General features: G+C 46.3%; 1 protein-coding gene across 1 annotated transcript; it reads left to right on the forward strand.

Annotated features, from left to right (window-relative positions):
- The first annotated feature begins 16,849 nt into the window (after positions 1-16,849).
- Positions 16,850-18,394, forward strand: LOC137355970 (probable G-protein coupled receptor 139). Its single transcript, XM_068021673.1, has 2 exons — positions 16,850-17,050; positions 17,459-18,394. Exons 1-2 carry the CDS (start codon positions 16,850-16,852, stop codon positions 18,392-18,394), a joined length of 1,137 nt encoding a protein of 378 aa, XP_067877774.1.
- The last annotated feature ends 1,251 nt before the right edge of the window (positions 18,395-19,645 follow it).

The raw sequence follows: 19,645 nt of genomic DNA on the forward strand, positions 1-19,645 counted from the left end.
TTTTGAGGTATGCTTGGTGCTGCTCCTGACATGCCCTCCTGCACTCTTCGTTGAACAAGGGTTGGTATCCTGGCTTGATGGTTCTGGTAGAGTGGGGGATATGCTCGGTTATGAGGTTACAGATTGTGGTTGAGTACAATTATGCTGCTGCTGAGGGCCCACAGCGCATCATGGATACCCAGATTTGCATTAGTAGATCTGTTCGAAATCTATCCCATTCAGCACGGTGATAGTGCCACACAACACGATGAAGGGTATCCTCAATGTGAAGGTGGGGCTTCGTCTCCACAAGGACTGTGCGGTTGTCACTCCTACCAGAACTGTCATGGACAGATGCCTCTGCGGCAGGCAGATTGGTGAGGACAAGCTCACTTATGTTTTCCCTCTTGTTGGTTCTCTTCCCACCTGCTGCATACCCAGGCTAGCAGCGATGATCTTTAGGAATTTGCCAACTCGGACAGTAATGGTGCGAGCGAGTCACTCTTGGTGATGGACCTTGAACTCCCCGACCGAGAGTACATTCTGCGCCCTTGCCACCCTCAGTGCTTCCTCCAAGTGGTGTTCAACCTGGAGGAGTACTGCCTCATCAGCTGAGGGAGGGCGGTAGGTGGTAATCAGAAGGAGCTTTCCTTGTCCATGTTTGATCTGATACCATGAGACTTCATGGGGCCTGGAGTTGGTGTTGAGGGCTACCAGGGCAACTCACATCTGACTATATACCACTGTGCCGCCACCTCTGCTGGGTCTGTCCTGCCGGTGGGACAGGACAATCCCAAGGATGGCGATGGTGGTGTCTGGGATATTGTCTTTAAGGTATGATTCGGTGAGTATGACTATATCAGGCTGTTGCTTGACTCGTCTATGGGACAGCTCTCCCATCTCTGTGACAAGCCCCCAAATGTTAGTAAGGAGGACCTTGCAGGGTCAACAGGGCTGCATTTGCTGTTGTTGTTTCCGGTGCCTAGGCCGATGCCCAGTGGCCCCTCTTGTTTCATGCTTTTTTTTATTGATTTCGTCATGGTTAGATACAACTGAGTGGCTTGCTGCACCAATACAGAGGGCATTTAAGAGTCAACCACATTACTGTGAGTCTGGAGTCTCATGTAGGCCAGAATAGGTAAGGACGGCAGATTTCCTTCCCTAAAGGATATTAGTGAACCAGACGGGTTTTTACAACAATCGCTTCATGGCCATCTTTAAACTAGCTTTAAATTCCAGACTGTATTAATTGAATTCAAATTCCACCTTCTGCTCTGGTGGCATTCGAACCCATGTCGCCAGAGCAGTACTCTGGGTCTCTGCGTCACTAGTCCAGTGACAATACCACTTTGCCACTGTCTCCTCTTACGGTCCTGGGGCGGGGGAGGGGGGAGGGAGGGGGATGCATATCCAGCCTCCTTCTGAATAAGTTGAGGGTCTTTGCCTCCACTCCCCTTTCAGGCAGTGAGTTCAAGACCATCACCACCCTCTGTGCGAAAAGGTTTTTCCACATCTCCCCTCTAATGTTTCTACCAATCACATTAAATCTCTGCCCCCTCTTCACTGACCTCTCTGCTAAGTGAATAGGCCCTTCACCTCCACTCTATCTAGGCCCCTGAACATGTTGTGCATTTCAATCAGATCTCTCTTCAGCCTTCTCTGTTCCAAGGAGAGCAACCCCAGCGTATCCAATCCTTTCACACAGCTGCATTTATCCAGTTCTGGTAACATCCTCGTAAATAGCCTCTGCACTCTCTCTAGTGCAATTTAATCCATTATGTAATAAAGTGATCAGAAATGCACACAGTACTCAAGTTGTGGCCTAAGCAAAGAGCTATACAGTTCCAGCATAACCTTCCTGCTCTTGTATCCTATACCTCGGCTAATAAAGGAAAGGATTCCATATGCCTTCTTAAACACCTTATGGCTGTGTTCTGCTCCCTTCAGTGATCTGTGGACATTCAATCCAAGGTCCCTCACTTCCTCTGCACTTCTCATAATTTTCCCATTAATCGTGTATTCCTTTGCCTTGTTTGACCTCCCCAAATGCATCACCTCACACTTCTCCGGGTTGAATTCCATTTTCCATCTTTATGCCCTTCTGACCAGACCATCAATATCTTCCTGCAGCCTACAGCTATCCTCCTGGCTGTCTACAACAGGCCTACCTTTCTGTCGTCTGCAGACTTCTTGACATGCCCCATACATTTACGTCCAAATCATTAATATATACCACAAAAAGCAGAGACGCCAGTGCTGAACCCTGTAGAACGCTACTGGGAACAGCCCTCCAGTCAACAATTACCCTTTGTTTGCTGCCACGGAGCCAATTTTGTATCCAGCTTGCTGTATTTCCCTGGATCCCAGGGGATTTTATTTTTTAGACAGTCTGCCATGTGGGACTTTGTCAAAAGCCTCATTAAAATCCATGTAGACCACTCCCTCGTCTATCTTCCTTGTGACTGCTTCCAAAAATTCAATCAAGTTGGTCAAACAAGATCTTTCCTTAACAAATCCATGCTGACTATCCTTGATTAACCTGTGCCTTTCTAAGTTACAGCTTACCTGTCTCTCAGAATAGATTGCAATAGTTTTCCTACGACTGAAGTTAGACGGACTGACCTGTAATTATTCAGTCTATCCCACAATTGCTTTTTAAACAGAAGTACATCACCAGCCATACTGGTGCCAAACATCGTGTCCTGCACTCCTTTGGACCCCACCAGAAAGGCCGAGAGGGGGGTTTTGACGACTGGGCAACTCTCAACCTCCATAAATTTGCCCAGGCATGCGCCATGGAGAGGTCACTCCATAGTTGCCTCACAGCGACTGAAACAACACGGAAGGCAGCAGTTACGGGTTATAAGTCCAGATAAATTGGCGTAGAAACTGGGCGCCACGGGTTGCCTTTGTCGGTGGGAGAGGTCATTGCACCTCACTGGACAGCTACCGCCCGCCTCAAACCGGGCAGCCCCCGGTCAATAAGGTTCTGTCCCGCCACAGTCTGCCTGCTTCAATGGGTGCTTGGAGCTCAGGGTCATTGCCCGAAAGGTGGACTGATACACCGCACCAAACAACATGAAAAAAGGAAAGAAGGTACCAGCCCTTCGCTTTGCAAGCTGGAACGTCAGAACTATGTGTCCTGGCCTGTCGGAAGACCTTACACAAATCAACGATTCTCGGAAGACCGCCATCATTAACAACGAGCTCAGTAGACTCAATGTGGACATTGCAGCACTTCAGGAGACTCGCCTCCCCGCGAGTGGCTCTCTAGCAGAGCAAGACTACACCTTCTTCTGGCAGGGCAGGGATCCTGAAGAACCAAGACAGCATGGAGTGGGCTTCGCCATCAGAAACTCCTTGCTCAGCATGATAGAGCCTCCCTCAAATGGCTCGGAACGCATACTGTCCATCCGACTGCTCACCACCTCTGGTCCAGTACACCTACTCAGCATCTATGCTCCAACACTCTGTTCCGCACCTGAAGCTAAAGACCAGTTCTATGAACAACTCCATAACATCATTAGCAGCATCCCCAACACCGAACACCTATTCCTGCTGGGGGACTTTAATGCCAGGGTTGGGGCCGACCATGACTCATGGCCCTCCTGCCTTGGGCGCTATGGCGTTGGAAGGATGAATGAGAACGGGCAGAGACTGCTTGAGTTGTGTACCTATCATAACCTCTGCATCACCAACTCGTTCTTTCACACTAAACCCTGTCACCAGGTTTCATGGAGGCACCCAAGATCGCGTCGTTGGCACCAGCTAGACCTCATTGTCACAAGGCGAGCCGCCTTAAACAGTGTTCAAATCACACGCAGCTTCCACAGTGCGGACTGCGACACCGACCACTCCCTGGTGTGCAGCAAGGTTAGACTCAGACCAAAGAAGTTGCATCATTCCAAGCAGAAGGGCCACCCGCGCATCAACACGAGCAGAATTTCTCACCCACAGCTGTTACAAAAATTTCTAAATTCACTTGTAACAGCCCTTCAAAACACTCCCACAGGGGATGCTGAGACCAAGTGGGCCCACATCAGAGACGCCATCTATGAGTCAGCTTTGACCACCTACGGCAAAAGTGCGAAGAGAAATGCAGACTGGTTTCAATCTCATAATGAAGAGCTGGAACCTGTCATAGCCGCTAAGCGCATTGCACTTTTGAACTGCAAGAAAGCCCCCAGCGATTTAACATCCGCAGCACTTAAAGCAGCCAGAAGTACTGCACAAAGAACAGCTAGGCGTTGCGCAAACGACTACTGGCAACACCTATGCAGTCATATTCAGCTGGCCTCAGACACCGGAAACATCAGAGGAATGTATGATGGCATGAAGAGAGCTCTTGGGCCAACCATCAAGAAGATCACCCCCCTCAAATCTAAATCGGGGGACATAATCACTGACCAACGCAAACAGATGGACCGCTGGGTTGAGCACTACCTAGAACTGTACTCCAGGGAGATTGCTGTCACTGAGACTGCCCTCAATGCAGCCCAGCCTCTACCAGTCATGGATGAGCTGGACATACAGCCAACCAAATCGGAACTCAGTGATGCCATTGATTCCCTAGCCAGCGGAAAAGCCCCTGGGAAGGACAGCATTACCCCTGAAATAATCAAGAGTGCCAAGCCTGCTATACTCTCAGCACTACATGAACTGCTATGCCTGTGCTGGGACGAGGGAGCAGTACCCCAGGACATGCGCGATGCCAACATCATCACCCTCTATAAAAACAAAGGTGACCGCGGTGACTGCAACAACTACCGTGGAATCTCCCTGCTCAGCATAGTGGGGAAAGTCTTTGCTCGAGTCGCTCTGAACAGGCTCCAGAAGCTGGCCGAGCGCGTCTACCCTGAGGCACAGTGTGGCTTTCGTGCAGAGAGATCGACTATTGACATGCTGTTCTCCCTTCGTCAGATACAGGAGAAATGCCGTGAACAACAGATGCCCCTCTACATTGCTTTCATTGATCTCACCAAAGCCTTTGACCTCGTCAGCAGACGTGGTCTCTTCAGACTACTAGAAAAGATCGGATGTCCACCAAAGCTACTGAGTATCATCACCTCATTCCATGACAATATGAAAGGCACAATTCAACATGGTGGCTCCTCATCAGAGCCCTTTCCTATCCTGAGTGGTGTGAAACAGGGCTGTGTTCTCGCACCCACACTTTTTGGGATTTTCTTCTCCCTGCTGCTTTCACATGCGTTCAAATCCCCTGAAGAAGGAATTTTCCTCCACACAAGATCAGGGGGCAGGTTGTTCAACCTTGCCCGTCTAAGAGCGAAGTCCAAAGTACGGAAAGTCCTCATCAGAGAACTCCTCTTTGCTGACGATGCTGCTTTAACATCTCACACTGAAGAATGCCTGCAGAGTCTCATCGACAGGTTTGCGTCTGCCTGCAATGAATTTGGCCTAACCATCAGCCTCAAGAAAACGAACATCATGGGGCAGGATGTCAGAAATGCTCCATCCATCAATATTGGCGACCACGCTCTGGAAGTGGTTCAAGAGTTCACCTACCTAGGCTCAACTATCACCAGTAACCTGTCTCTAGATGCAGAAATCAACAAGCGCATGGGTAAGGCTTCCACTGCTATGTTCAGACTGGCCAAGAGAGTGTGGGAAAATGGCGCACTGACACGGAACACAAAAGTCCGAGTGTATCAGGCCTGTGTCCTCAGTACCTTGCTCTACGGCAGCGAGGCCTGGACAACGTATGCCAGCCAAGAGCGACGTCTCAATTCATTCCATCTTCGCTGCCTTCGGAGAATACTTGGCATCAGGTGGCAGGACTATATCTCCAACACAGAAGTCCTTGAAGCGGCCAACATCCCCAGCTTATACACACTACTGAGTCAGCGGCGCTTGAGATGGCTTGGCCATGTGAGCCGCATGGAAGATGGCAGGACCCCCAAAGACACATTGTACAGCGAGCTCGCCACTGGTATCAGACCCACCGGCCGTCCATGTCTCCGTTATAAAGACGTCTGCAAACGCGACATGAAATCGTGTGACATTGATCACAAGTCGTGGGAGTCAGTTGCCAGCATTCGCCAGAGCTGGCGGGCAGCCATAAAGACAGGGCTAAATTGTGGCGAGTCGAAGAGACTTAGTAGTTGGCAGGAAAAAAGACAGAGGCGCAAGGGGAGAGCCAACTGTGCAACAGCCCCAACAAACAAATTTCTCTGCAGCACCTGTGGAAGAGCCTGTCACTCCAGAATTGGCCTTTATAGCCACTCCAGGCGCTGCTTCACAAACCACTGACCACCTCCAGGCGCGTATCCATTGTCTCTCGAGATAAGGAGGCCCAAAAGAACATCATTAGCAGTTCTCCAATCCACCAGTACCACACTTATATCCAGTGAGGACTGGAAAATGATGGTCAGACGTTCCATTATTTCTTCTCTTGCTTCTTTAAACAGCATGGTGTATATTTCATCTGGCACTGGATGATTTATCAAGTTTCAAGAATGCTAATCCCATTAACTCTTCCTCTCTCCCAATACTTCACACTCCTCCTCTTTAACTACAATATCTGTGTCAACCCCCTCATTTGTGAAGTCAGATGCTAGTATTCATTGAGAACAATATCAACATCTTCTGCCTCTACATATAGGTTACCGTTTTAGCCTTTTCATGGGCCCTATTCTCTCCTTAGTTATCCTCTTACTCTTCATATATTGATTAAACATCTTTGGGTTCACCTTGATTTTGCTTGCCAATATTCTTTCATGCCCTCTCTTTGCTTTCCTAATTTCCTTTTTGATTTCACCCCTCCATTTTCTATATTCCTCTCAGCTTTCTGTAATATTGAATTCTCTGTGTTGGACATGAGCTTTCCATTTCTGCTTTATCTTACTATGTAAACTCCTTGACATCCACGGGGCTCTAGATTTGGCTGTCTCACCCTATTACTTTGTGGGAACACGTTTACTCTGAACCCCTTGAATCTCCCCTTTGAATGTCTCCCGCAGCTCTGTCACTGATTTACCTTCAAATAGCTGTTCCCAGTCCACTTGCACTAAATCACTCCTCAGTTTAGTAAAATTAGCCTTGCCCCAAATAAGAACTCGAACACTTGTTCGATCTCTGTCCTTTTCCATAATTATGTTAAAAATGACTGAATTATGATCACTACCACCAAAATACTCTCCCACTGCCACTCCTTGCACATGCCTGTCTTCATTCCCTAAAACTAAGTCTAAAACCTTTTGGATTTGCCTCATACAGGCCAAATAGGTTCTCCTGAATGCACCTCAGGAATTCTGCTTCCTCAATTCCTTTCGCACAGAAATTGTCCCAATTAATATAAGTTAATATATGGATAGTTAAAATCCCCTACTACTACTGCCCTATCCTTCTTGCATTTTTCAGAGATTTGTCTACATATCTACTCTTCTATCTCCCTCTGACTCTTTGGGGGTCCGTGGGAAACTCCTAGCAGTGTGATTGCCCCTTGTTTGTTCCGAAGCTCAATCCATATGGCCTCATTTGACGAACCTTCCAACGTATCATCCCTCCACACAGCTGTAATAGTTTCCTTGACCAAAATTGTCACTCCCCCTCCTTACATATCCCCCTCCCTATCACATCTGAAAACAGTGCAAGCAGGAAGGTTGAGCAGCCATTCCTGCCCCTCCTTAAGCCATGTTTCTGCAATAGCTATGATATCATACTGCCACATGTCTATCTGTGCCCTCAGCTCATCTGCTTTATTTGCTATACCCCTTGCATTGAGCACTGCCAAACACTTTTTTTTAAATTTTCTAACCTTTGTTTGATCAGTCTTCCTGATTAGTCCATTAATTTTCTGCCTTCCATTTTCATTTCCGATTTTTTCCCAGTTGAGCCTACCCTCAGGTCCCCACCCCGCTGTGAAACAAGTTTAAACCCTTCCCAACAGCACTAGCAACACGTCCTGCAAGGAACTCAGTCTTGGCTCTGCTCAGGTGTAAACCATCCTGTCTGTAGAGGTCCCATCTCCCCCAGAGCTGGTCCCAATGTCCCTGGAATCTAAAGCCCTCCCTCCTGCACCATATTTCCGGCCATGCATTCATCCATCTTATCCTTCCATTTTTATTCTCACTTGCACGTGACACTGGGAGTAATATGGAGGTGACTACTATTGAGGTCCTGCTTGCTAATTTCTTACCTATCTCCCTAAATTGTGTCTGTAGGACCACATCCCTCTTTCTACCTCTGCCGTTGGTTCCGATGTGAACCGCAACTACTGGCGTTTCATCCTCCTCCTTCAGGATGCACTGCAACCGCTCAGCGACATCTTGACCCTGGCACCAAGGAGGCAACACACCCTCATGGATTCATGTCTGTGACCATAGAAACATCTGTTTGTTCACCTGATGATTGAATCACGTATCACGATGGCTCTTCCAGTCTTCCCTGCACCCTCCTGTGCAAGTGGGCCACCTATGTTGCCATAGACTTGGCTCTGGCTGTACTCCCCAGCTGAAGCGTCACTTTCCTCAGTATTCAGTACTGAATGGGGGAGTGAGATGCACTCAGGGTCTCTGGCATGACCTGTCTGTGTCTTTTCATCTGCCTGACAGTCACTCATTTCCTCTATCCCTGCATACTCTTAAGATGTGTGGGGACTACATCTATAAACGTGCTATCCACATAGCTCTCATCCTCATGAATGCACTGTATCATCTTAGGACTTTGTCCTCGGCTCTGAAAAAAAGTGGCAACAGAGATAGTTGATGTGTTGTTTTTAATTTTGCAAAATTCCCTGGATTCGGGGATGGTTCCATTCGGTTGGAAAATAGCCAATATAATGTTAAACAGGCAGATATCCATTCACCAAAATGTGTAAGCCAATGACAGTCTCTGATCCACAACTATTTTATTGGCAATTCATAGTTCAGTCCAAATACCTGTTCACACTCTTCCCCTGGACTAACTCTCTGTCCAGAGGAAATTCCCCAACTGGGATAAAACCCACCACTCAAATACAAATAATGAGCATCACCTGCTCTCTATTAACACTGACATGAGTCCAGTTTAATTAAAGGGACCAACATTTTCAATATTGTCATGTAACTCCTTTATTCCAAAAGGGAGGGAGACAGAAAGCAGGAAACTATAGGACAGTTAGCTTATCATCTGTCATAGGGAAAATGTTAGAAGCTCTTATTAAAGACATTGTAGCAGGGCACTTAGAAAAACTCAAGGTAATCATGCAGAGGTTTTGTGAAAGGTAAATCATGTTTAACCAATTTACTGCACTTCTTTGAAGAAGTAACATGTGCTGTGTATAAAGGGGGAACAGGTGGATTTACTGTATTTGGACTTCCAGAAGGCCTTTGATAAGGTTCCACTTATTTTCTGGTTGGCATGATGTGTGGTGTGCTACATGGTTCAGTGCTGGGGCCTCAACTTTTTATAACTTATCTTAATAAATTGAATGAAGGGGCTGTAGGTGTGGTTGCTATGTTTACTGATGACACAAAGATAGGTAGGAAAGTAAGTTGTGAAGTGTACAAAAGGAGGCTACAAAGGGATATAGATAGGTTAAGTGAGTGGGAAAAGATCTGGCAAATAGAGTATAATGTGGGAAAATGGGAAATTGTCCATTTTGACAGAAAGAATAAAAAAGAAACAAATTATCTAAATGGTGAGATTGCAGAGCTCTGAGATGCAGAGGGATCTGGGTGTCCTAGTGCATGAATCGCAAAATGTTATAATGTAGGTTCAGCAAGTAATTAGGAAAGCTAATCGAATGTTCTTGTTTATGGCGAGGGGATTGAATAAAAAATTAGGGGGGTTATGCTGCAGTAAAACAGGGCATTGATGAGTTTACACTTAGAGTACTGTGTACAGTAATGGTCTCCTTCCTTAAGGAAGGATTTAAATGCATTAGAAGCAGTTCAGAGAAGGTTTACTAAGCTAATACCTGGAATGAGTGGATTGTTTCATGAGGAAAGGTTGTAGAGGTTAGGGTTGTATGCACTGTAGTTAAGAGCAAGAGGCCACCTGTTAAAACATATCAGATTCTGAGGGCTCTTGACAGGGTGGGTGGGGAAAGGATTTTTCCTCTTATGGGAGAATCAAGAACTAGGAGTCACTGCTTAAAGATAAGGGATCGTCCTTTTAAGACAGGGATGGGGAGAAATTTATTTTTCTTTCAGGGAGTCGTAAGTCTTTGGAATGTTCTTCCTCAAAAAGCAGACACTTTGAATATTTTTAAGGCTGAGGTAGATACATCCTTGATAAACAAGGGGGTGAATGTTATTGGGGGTAGGCGGGAATGTGGAGTTGAGTTCAGATCAGCCATGTTATTATTGAATGGTGGAGCAGGCTTGAGGGGCCGAATGCCCTACTTCTGCTCCTAATTCGTATCTTTGTATGTCCACATGTTTGTATTCATTACCTTCCAACTTCAAAATACCCCATATAGGCCCAAACTTTGCTTCCTGTCCGTTATCCAATCTTTTATCCAAGCTAACATATTTCCCCCAACTTCTATTAAACTTTTCTGTGCCACCCTATGGAATGTCTTTTGGAAATCCAGATATAGTACATCTACTGGTCCCCCTTTATCTACACTACTGGTTACATCCTCAAAAAAACTGTAATAAATTTATCAAATAGATTTTCGTTTAGGAAAACCATGTTGACTTGTTTTAATCATAGAATGCTTTCCTAAGTGTATTGTTAAGACTGCCTTAATAATAGTTTCTAGCATTTTCCTAATCATGATGTTCAACTAACAGGCCTGCTGTTCATTGTTTTCTCTCTTCCTCCTTTCTTGAAAAGCAGTGTATCATTTGCCAAATTCCAATCAGATGGGACTGTTCAGAAATATAAGGAGTTTGAGAAAATCATAGTGAGTGCATCCACTATCTCTACAGCTGTCTCTTTTAGAACCCGAGGGTGTAGGTCATCAGGTCCAGAGGACCTGTCGGATTTTAGTCCCTTCAATTTCTACAATACTTTTCCTTTGCTGACATTACTTTCCTTTATTTCCTCACTTTTTTAGCCCCGAGGTTGCCATCTATTTCTGGTACGAATCTTATGTCTTTCGGGTTTTCATAATACTGTCCAGCTGCAGTAAATAATATCATTAATAAACTGTTAATAACGAAATAAATAGTGCACTGTTTCAAGAAATAAAATACTTCAATCTCTGAAATATTACTCATGAATTGATGAGTGGGATTTATAAACACAAGTGATAATATCATCTCCATGTATCCTCTCTCTAACATTTTTAGCATTTTAACAGCCTCTATTAGGTCACCTCTCAGCCTTCTCTTATGTCGAGAAAAGACCTCTCTGTTTGTATTTCTCTTCCTTTAGAAACGATCCCCTGTGTTATGATCACATTTCCATTGTGTTGTTAACATTCCATTCTAATTTAAATCATTTGTGCAATCTGCAGCCGTGACTCTTTGATAACTTCATCAATTATCTGTCCCCTTTCTAGCTTAAATTTCCTGGAGTTGTTTGATGAATTCTCTCAATTATTTCTTGACAGTTAGTTCCTCCCCCCTCATGTTCCTCTCACTTGTTCAGTCTCTGAATCCTCACCAACTGCTCCATTCTGCTCCACAACATGTGTGTCTTCCTTCCTTCTGAGCTCGGAGCTGCTCTCCAGATGTCCATTTATATTTCTGTCCATGTCACTCCGCCACTTTCTGCTTCAAGGTCCAGTAAACCCAAGCTGCCCTTTAACTCACAGCAGACGGGATCTTTCCTGACCCACAGCAGTATGTAATTTCCCGGCCAATTTTCCTCGACCATGGATACATTTGGAGGGCGCCATTTGGAATTTATTGGTTTGGCTTTGTTCACTTGCCATTCCCACAGGAATTCCTCTCTCCCTCACTTGCTCCGAAGTACTCAGGTTACTTTATTTCACCTCTAGTTCCTTCTTTGGCCCTGAATTTGAAAAAAATCAGCTTTGTTTCTAATTTCAGCCCCTCCCTCACCTTCACAAGGTCCATCACTGACCTTCCCTTCCTGGACTCTCTCTCCATTTCAAGGGATTGCCGGTCCACAAATATCTAATATAATCCCACTGACTCTCAATTGCTTCCATCCCATTTCCTTTCGGACTCTATTCCATTCTTCCATTCTTCTCACCTTCCACTCCAACCACCTCCACATACAACACATCATCCTCTGCCATTTCCAGCTAAATCCAGCACCACAAGTATCTCCTTCCTCAGCGACTGCCTCTGGCTCTGACTACTTCCACGTGGATTCCAACTGAGCTTTCATCCTTCATGTTTTGGACGTACACAGGATTGCAGGTATCTCTGAGAAATACAATGTTCCTCGGACTGCTGTTCTCACTGCATCCTGATATCCACACCCAGTGCCATGTACCGCCACATGTAAACACTGGACCTCTCTCTCCAGAAGCACTGCCTCACCTGATCTCAAATCTGATCTACTCCGCAGGTTCATTTCGTCCTTTGTCTCATCCGACATATTAACAATAAACGTTTTTCTTCCTTCCAGGTGTTAAGGAACGCAAGCTCCAGCAGCTGATGGGGACTGATGCCCCTCCAGATCCTTCTTCCCTTCACTACTCTCTGACACCATCCCTTCTGATCTGACCCCTTACCACATATTCACTATACACGCTGACCCTGACCTTCTCTGACGCTGTTGTTCTGTACTCGGCAAAGGACTGTTCTTTCCCCTTAAGCCTCCACATCAATGAATTTCGCACTCGGCATGACATTGAGCTCTTCTTCCATCACCTTCACCTCCGGGCTCACTTCTTTGACCAGGAGTCCTCTCCCCAACCAGTAGACCCATTCACCCGCCTCCAGCATTCTCCCTCTACCTGGACCCTTCCCTCTGGCCTGTTACCTGCTCTTGACCTTTTCATTGAAAACTGTCGGCGAGAGATTGGCCAGCTCCATTTCTGTGATCCCCTCACTCACTCTAACCTGTCTCCCTCTGAACTTGCTGCACTCCATTCTCTCAGGTCTAGCCCCAACATTGCCATCAAACATGCAGACAAGGGTGGTGCTGCTGTTGTCTGCTGTACCGACCTCTACCTTGCAGAAGCTGAGCACCAACTCTCAGACACATCTTCATACCTCCCCCGGACTATGACCCAACCACCGAACATCAAGCTATTGTCCACAGGCCTGCCACTGACCACATCGCCTCTGGAGATCTTCCCGCTGCAGCTTCCAACCTCATAGTCCCACAACAGCCGACAGCCCGCTTCTATCTTCTTCCCAAAATCCACAAACTGGACTGTCCCGGCAGACCCATTGTTTCACCCTTTTCCTGCCCCACTGAGGTTATTTTTTCCTATCTTGTCTGTATCTTTTCTCCCCTGTTCCAGTCTCCTCCCACCCCAAACACTCCTTTCAGGTGAAGCAGCGATTTACTTGTACTTCTTTCAATTTAGTATACTGTATTTACTACTCACAATGCGATCGCCTCTACATTGGAGAGACCAAACGCAAATTGGGTGATCGCTTTGCCGAACACCTCAGCTCAGTCCGAAAACATGACCCCGACTTTTCTTTTACATGCAATATCAACACACCCCCTCCCCCACCCTGCTCTCATGCCCACATCTCTGTCCTGGGATTGATGCAGTGTTCCAGTGACAATCAACACAAGCTCGAGGAACAGCATCTCATTTACCGATTAGACACACTACAGCCTGACGGACAGAACATAAGATCATAAGATCATAAGAAGTAGGAGCAGGAGTAGGCCGTCCGGCCCCTCGAGCCTGCTCTGCCATTCAATAAGATCATGGCTGATCTTTTCGTGGACTCAGATCCACTTACCCGCGTTCTCACCATATCCCTTAATTCCTTAATTATTCAAAAAGATATCTACCTTAGCTTTAAAAACGTTTACTGAAGAAGCGTCAACTACTTCACTGGGCAAGGAATTCCATAGATTAACAACCCTCTGGGTGAAGAAGTCCCTTCTTAATTCAGTCCGAAATCTGCTCCCTCTAATCTTGAGGCTATGCCCTCGAGTCCAAGCTTCACCTGCCAGTGGAAACATACTCTCCACTTGTATCTTATCTATTCCCTTCATGATTTTATATGTTTCTATAAGATCCCCCCTCATTCTTCTGAATTCCAATGAATATAATCCCAATCTACTCAGACTCTCCTCATAAGCCAACCCCCTCAACTCCGGAATCAAACTAGTGAACGTCCTCTGCGCCCTCTCCAGTGCCAGTACATCCTTTCTCAAGTAAGGAGACCAAAACTGCACACAGTACTCCAGGTTTGGCCTCACCAGTACCTTATACAGCTGGAACATAACCTCTCTGCTTTTCAACTCAATCCCTTTAACAATGAAGGACAAAATTCCATTTGCCTTCCTAATTACTTGCTGTACCTGCAGACCAATCTTCTGCGATTCATGTACAAGGACACCCAGGTCCCTCTGCATAGCAGCATGCTGCAACTTTTTACCATTTAAGTAATAATCCTTTTTACTGTTACTCCTACCGAAATGAATGACTTCACGTTGAGTTCAATAATTTTAGAGCATGACTGGCTACTTTTTTATTTTTATTTTTATTTTATTTTTGTTTGTTCCATCATTCATTTTTTTTACCTTGTGCTGCATCCTGTTTTTTTTCATGTTTTGCTTTGGGCCAGGGCTATTCATTGTTCCATCAGTTAACACCCTCTCTGCACTCACGCTTTATCTTTCACCACACCATTAACATACCCTCTGCCTTTGCTCCATGACCTCTGGTCACTAATTCTCTGTCAGCCTCTGTCCTATCAACACCTTCCCTTGAGTTATCCTTTGCCCCACCCCCGTTTTATTTGCTTCAAACCGATTACATTTCTAACCTTTGCCAATTCTGATGAAAGGTCACTGATCTGAAACGTTAACTTTGCGTCTCTCTCCACAGATGCTGCCAGACCTGCTGAGTATTTCCTGGACTTTTTGTTTTAATTTCAGATTTCCTGTATCTGCAGTATATTTCTTTTATTAGCAAACACATCTTCCCCCCGGTGCCTGTCCCCCACCATCCAGTTTCCCTCCCCTACCTGCCACCTTCCCATGCAACTGCAGTAAATGCAACATCTGCCCTTTCACCTCCTTCATTCCCACTGCCCAGGGCCCAAACAATCCATCAAGGTGAAACAGTGATTTACTTGTGAACTTATTCCAATGTAGTTACTGCCCACCAAGCAGTCTCTTGGACCTTGGAAATATCGAAATGCAGATTGAGTGATTGTTTTGATGAACACTTCCATAACTCTGCAAACAGGGCCCTGAGCCTTCAATCACTTGCCCCTTTAATTCTACATCCCGCTCTGACCTCCCCGTCCTCAGCCTCCTGCACTGTTCCTCTTTTCAGCTCAATGAGGAACAAACCATATGTTTCGACTGACTCCTCTACAGCCTGCTGGACTCAACACTGAGATTAAAAGCTTCAGATCATAACCACTGCTATTTTCTCAGATGACCTGTGTTTATAATGGCTGGCGGCTACACCAGAGTCACTGGACTGAGATGTGGGCTGGTCCTTGGGTGAGAGTTCACTATCTGTACACGGTCCACTGGCTAATTCTTATCCCTAGGATCTCTCCAACTTTCTCTGTCATCCTCCTGGGTTACTGAGGCTTCCTCCACTTGGCCATGTTTCTCAAGTATTTATCCCAGTCTGTTTATCTGCTGTTACCATTTCCTCTTCCTGTCGACCCAACTTCTTTCTCTTTAATTGTCCAATTCTCCTTGAACCATCTGACTGTTTGTCACTGAATCACTCCTGCCCTCCTCTGGATCACATACTTTGTTCTTTCCTCCGCACACCCAACTTTTCTCTGACCCTATCATTGCTTCAAAACTTTTAAACTCGAATAACTTCCAGTTCTAATGAAGATTTGAAACGTTGGCCCGAATTCTATGTCCCTCCCACAGGAGTGGATTGGGAGGTGAAAGGGGTGTCATATCAGTTGGGATGGCGGGCTGGGGGCGGTGCCCATCGCCTACCCACCCCTGCTGGTACCTTACCAGCAGTGGGGAAGGTGGCAGGCAGCTGCCTGCCCTTCGGCCTATTGAGACCCTTGAGTGGTGAATTAATGGCCAGATCCTGCTGCCACTGGTATTTCACCAGCGATGGAGGGGCACTTTGCAATGTGTGGAGGCTGCCAAGTAATAACTGATGGCCTCCTTGTGTACTGGAGCAGCCTTGCTTCTGGGACACCCTGTACCCCTGGAGGGACACCAGCCGCACTGGTTTGAAACAGCCCTGTTGGAACAACCCTGGCCCTCTCGAGCAACCGCCCTCCCCGCCGGGGCTGGTCGATTGGCCCCTTTGAGGTCCAATCTCCGCTTCCAAGGCCGATGGCGGCTCATCTCGCTGGGTGAAGTCCCAGGGGCGTCCACCAGCCCTAACGCTGCTCGGGCTGAAGAGCTGCTGTCCCTCTGATTGGCCAGTAACTCCTGGTTGTGGGGCATCCTGCCTTGGATGGGCAGTAGCCCCGACTGCAGGCAATTAATTGCCTGAGCCACACAAAATACAGTCGTGGCTTTCAGGGTCCTGTGGACGCTTTCCAAGCGATGGGCGAAGACACCACATCCGGGTGAAATTCCGGCCGTTAACTCTGTGTCTCTCTCCACAGATGCTGCCTGTTCACTGCTTTTTATCCAATTTAAAGCAGGCTCAGAATTTTGATTTTGCTCAAATTCTTAAACCTGAATATTAACAGCAGCAGATATGTTGGCAGGTGGGAGGGAGTGAGGCCAGTGTGTCAGCTTGTTATTATGTTCGTTTGCGTGTTATTGGGTTCCCCACTCGGAAGTCAGCCTGATCAACAGGCTGGGCTTCCAGTCACATGACGTGGACAATGGAGCAGGCAGCGTGATAAAGTATGTCCTAACCATGATCCCGAGGGGGAGTTGTCCAATCAAGGGCTGTCCAATCCCCAACCCCTGGGTATCTCCTATCCTGAAGGAGTGGTCCCAGTCCGCTGGGAGCTTTCAATCTCAGGAGAATCCAATCCCGGACACGAGGGTGGTGCAAATCCCGGGCAGGGTGGATGTTGGTCCAACCTTTGGGGTGTCCGATCCACGACCCAATATTGTGAGTGTCAGTCCGGGGTTTCGATCATCCCATCTCATGGAGGGATTCCAATCCCGGGAGGGAGGGTGGAGGTGATTGGCAATCGGAGTGTCTTTGTGTGGAGGGTAGTGTCTGATGGAGAAACCTGACCCATCAATGCTAAACCTGTAAAGCAGGTTAAATCAGAGGCTCGAATCCTCATTAAAATATTTAACAAGCTCACCCGCCTCGTGGGTGCAGTTGATGTTCCCCTCCTGTCCCTCCTCTGTTAAACCTGCAAGTGGGCAGGTTGGAGGCAGGTTGAGTTCATGGTTGAGATTTTTAACTTTTAAATGCTGACATTATTTCAAGCCACCCATTCTTGGTGTTAAAATTAAGCCTTGACTCTCTGGGCTCCGACATGGAGAATGATTGATCAGTAATTTCCAGTCTCTTTTCCTTCTCTCTCTTCCAGTTAATTTACTGGCGATTGTGATCCTGTCCCGGGGAAAGTGCGGACTCTCCACCTGCACCACTCGCTACCTGGTGGCCATGGCAACGGCAGATCTACTGCTCATTATCACTGATGTCATACTGTGGCGGATCATTTATTATTATTTCCCAGGATCTGTCCTGAACATCACCCCTGTGTGTAGTTTTATCACTCTCCTCAGTTATGAAGCTACAGACTGTTCGGTCTGGTTCACCGTCACTTTCTCCTTTGATCGATTTGTGGCCATTTGTTGCCAGAAGCTGAAAACTAAATATTGCACTGAGAAAACTGCAGCTGTGGTTCTCGCAACAACCTGTATTCTGTTCTGTTTAAAAAATGTCCCCTACTACTTTATATTTGAACCTGGAGAGATAATTGACAATGTACCGTGGTTCTGTTATTTCAAGCCAAGCTATTATACTGAGCCCGGATGGATGGGACTCGACTGGTTGGATACGGTTTTAATCCCATTTCTCCCATTCGTTTTAATTCTGTTGCTCAACACTCTGACAGTCAGACACATTTTAGTGGCCAGTCGAGTCCGTAAGGGGCTGAGGGTTCAGAGCAAGGGAGGGAATCGCAGTGACCCAGAGATAGAGAGCAGAAGGAAGTCTGTGATTTTACTCTTCGCCATATCCGGCAGCTTCATACTTCTGTGGTTAACGTATGTTATATATTTCTCAATTTCTAATATTACAGGGACATATCTCGAGGATTACACTCATCCTCTCTATGTCTTTGGACAAGTTGGATACATGCTGCAGATTCTAAGTTGCTGCACAAACACATTTATATATGCGGTGACACAATCCAAGTTCAGACAGCAGGTCAAGAACGCCGTGAAATATCCGGTTACATCAATAATTCGATTAATTTCCAAACGAGACATCTGAGAGCAGCCTATAGGCAGGTCCCAGAGTTCCCTCTATGAATTTCCAGCAGCCGACAACCCCGGTGCCTCAGCCATGTGGCTGCTCCGATGGAGGAGGCCGAGTCCCTACCTGGTCCCCATGTTAGCTGCTAACAGTTCTCTCTCCTCAGCTTCTGTCAGTCTCTGCCTTAAATCTGCTGTCATCACATCTCTCCTCAAAAAGACAACCCTTAACCCATCTGTCCATGGAACCACCCTATCTCCAATCTCTCTTCCCTCTCTAAATTGTTTTAAGGTCTTTGCCATCTCACAAATCCATGCTTATCATTCCCAGATGCCCATGTTTGATCTCTTCCAGTGAGGTTCCGCCCTGCCACAGATCACAGACTGCACGGTACGATATTTACCTACGTATCCAGATATATCACTGACCACATTTGTATCATAACTGCACATCTACACACATCACTGACCACACTTGTACTGTAACTACACACCCAGATATATCACTGACCTCACTTGTTTCGTAACTGCACATCTATACACATCACTGACCTCACTTGTACTGTAACTACACACCCAGATATATCACTGACCTCACATTTACTGTAACTACCCGTCCAGATTTGTCACTGAACTCACATTTACTGTAACTGCCTACCAGAAATATTACTAACCTCACTTGTCCTTTATCTGCCCTGCAGGGTTAAGCAGTGACCTTATTTGGACTGCTGCTGCCCAGTCACCTACAACACTGGTTCCCTGTTGCCTGATGAATATGCCTCAGACAAATCACTCTCTCTCATTCACAATTCCTGACATCTCACAGATGCTGGGTACCAACACCCAATTTTCGGTGATGAGTTCATAATTTCTACAGATGTATCCGCTAGTTTAATTGAATATAGAAAATGGAATCTATTTTAGATTAATCCAAAGATCACAGGTAAGGAGCCATGAAGTTAAATAAAAAGGATGCACCATCCGTGGCTCACTAAGGAATGTAAGGGTTTTTTCAAATTGAAAGAAATGCTCCGAAGATTTGTGGTAGGCCAGAAGATCGGGAACATTTCAGATACCAACAAAGGATGGCTAAGAAAATAATAAAGAGGGAGAAATTAGAGTATGAGAGTAAATTAGCAAAAAGTATAAAAACAAACTGTAAAAGCTTCTACAAATATATCAAACAGGAAGAGTAGCTATTGCCAGCATTGGTCCCGAAGAGAATGAGACTGCGGAATTAATACTGGGAAACAAGGACATTGCAGAGTCT

Source organism: Heterodontus francisci, chromosome 44, assembly GCF_036365525.1.
Source record: "Heterodontus francisci isolate sHetFra1 chromosome 44, sHetFra1.hap1, whole genome shotgun sequence".
Classification (NCBI taxonomy): domain Eukaryota; kingdom Metazoa; phylum Chordata; class Chondrichthyes; order Heterodontiformes; family Heterodontidae; genus Heterodontus; species Heterodontus francisci.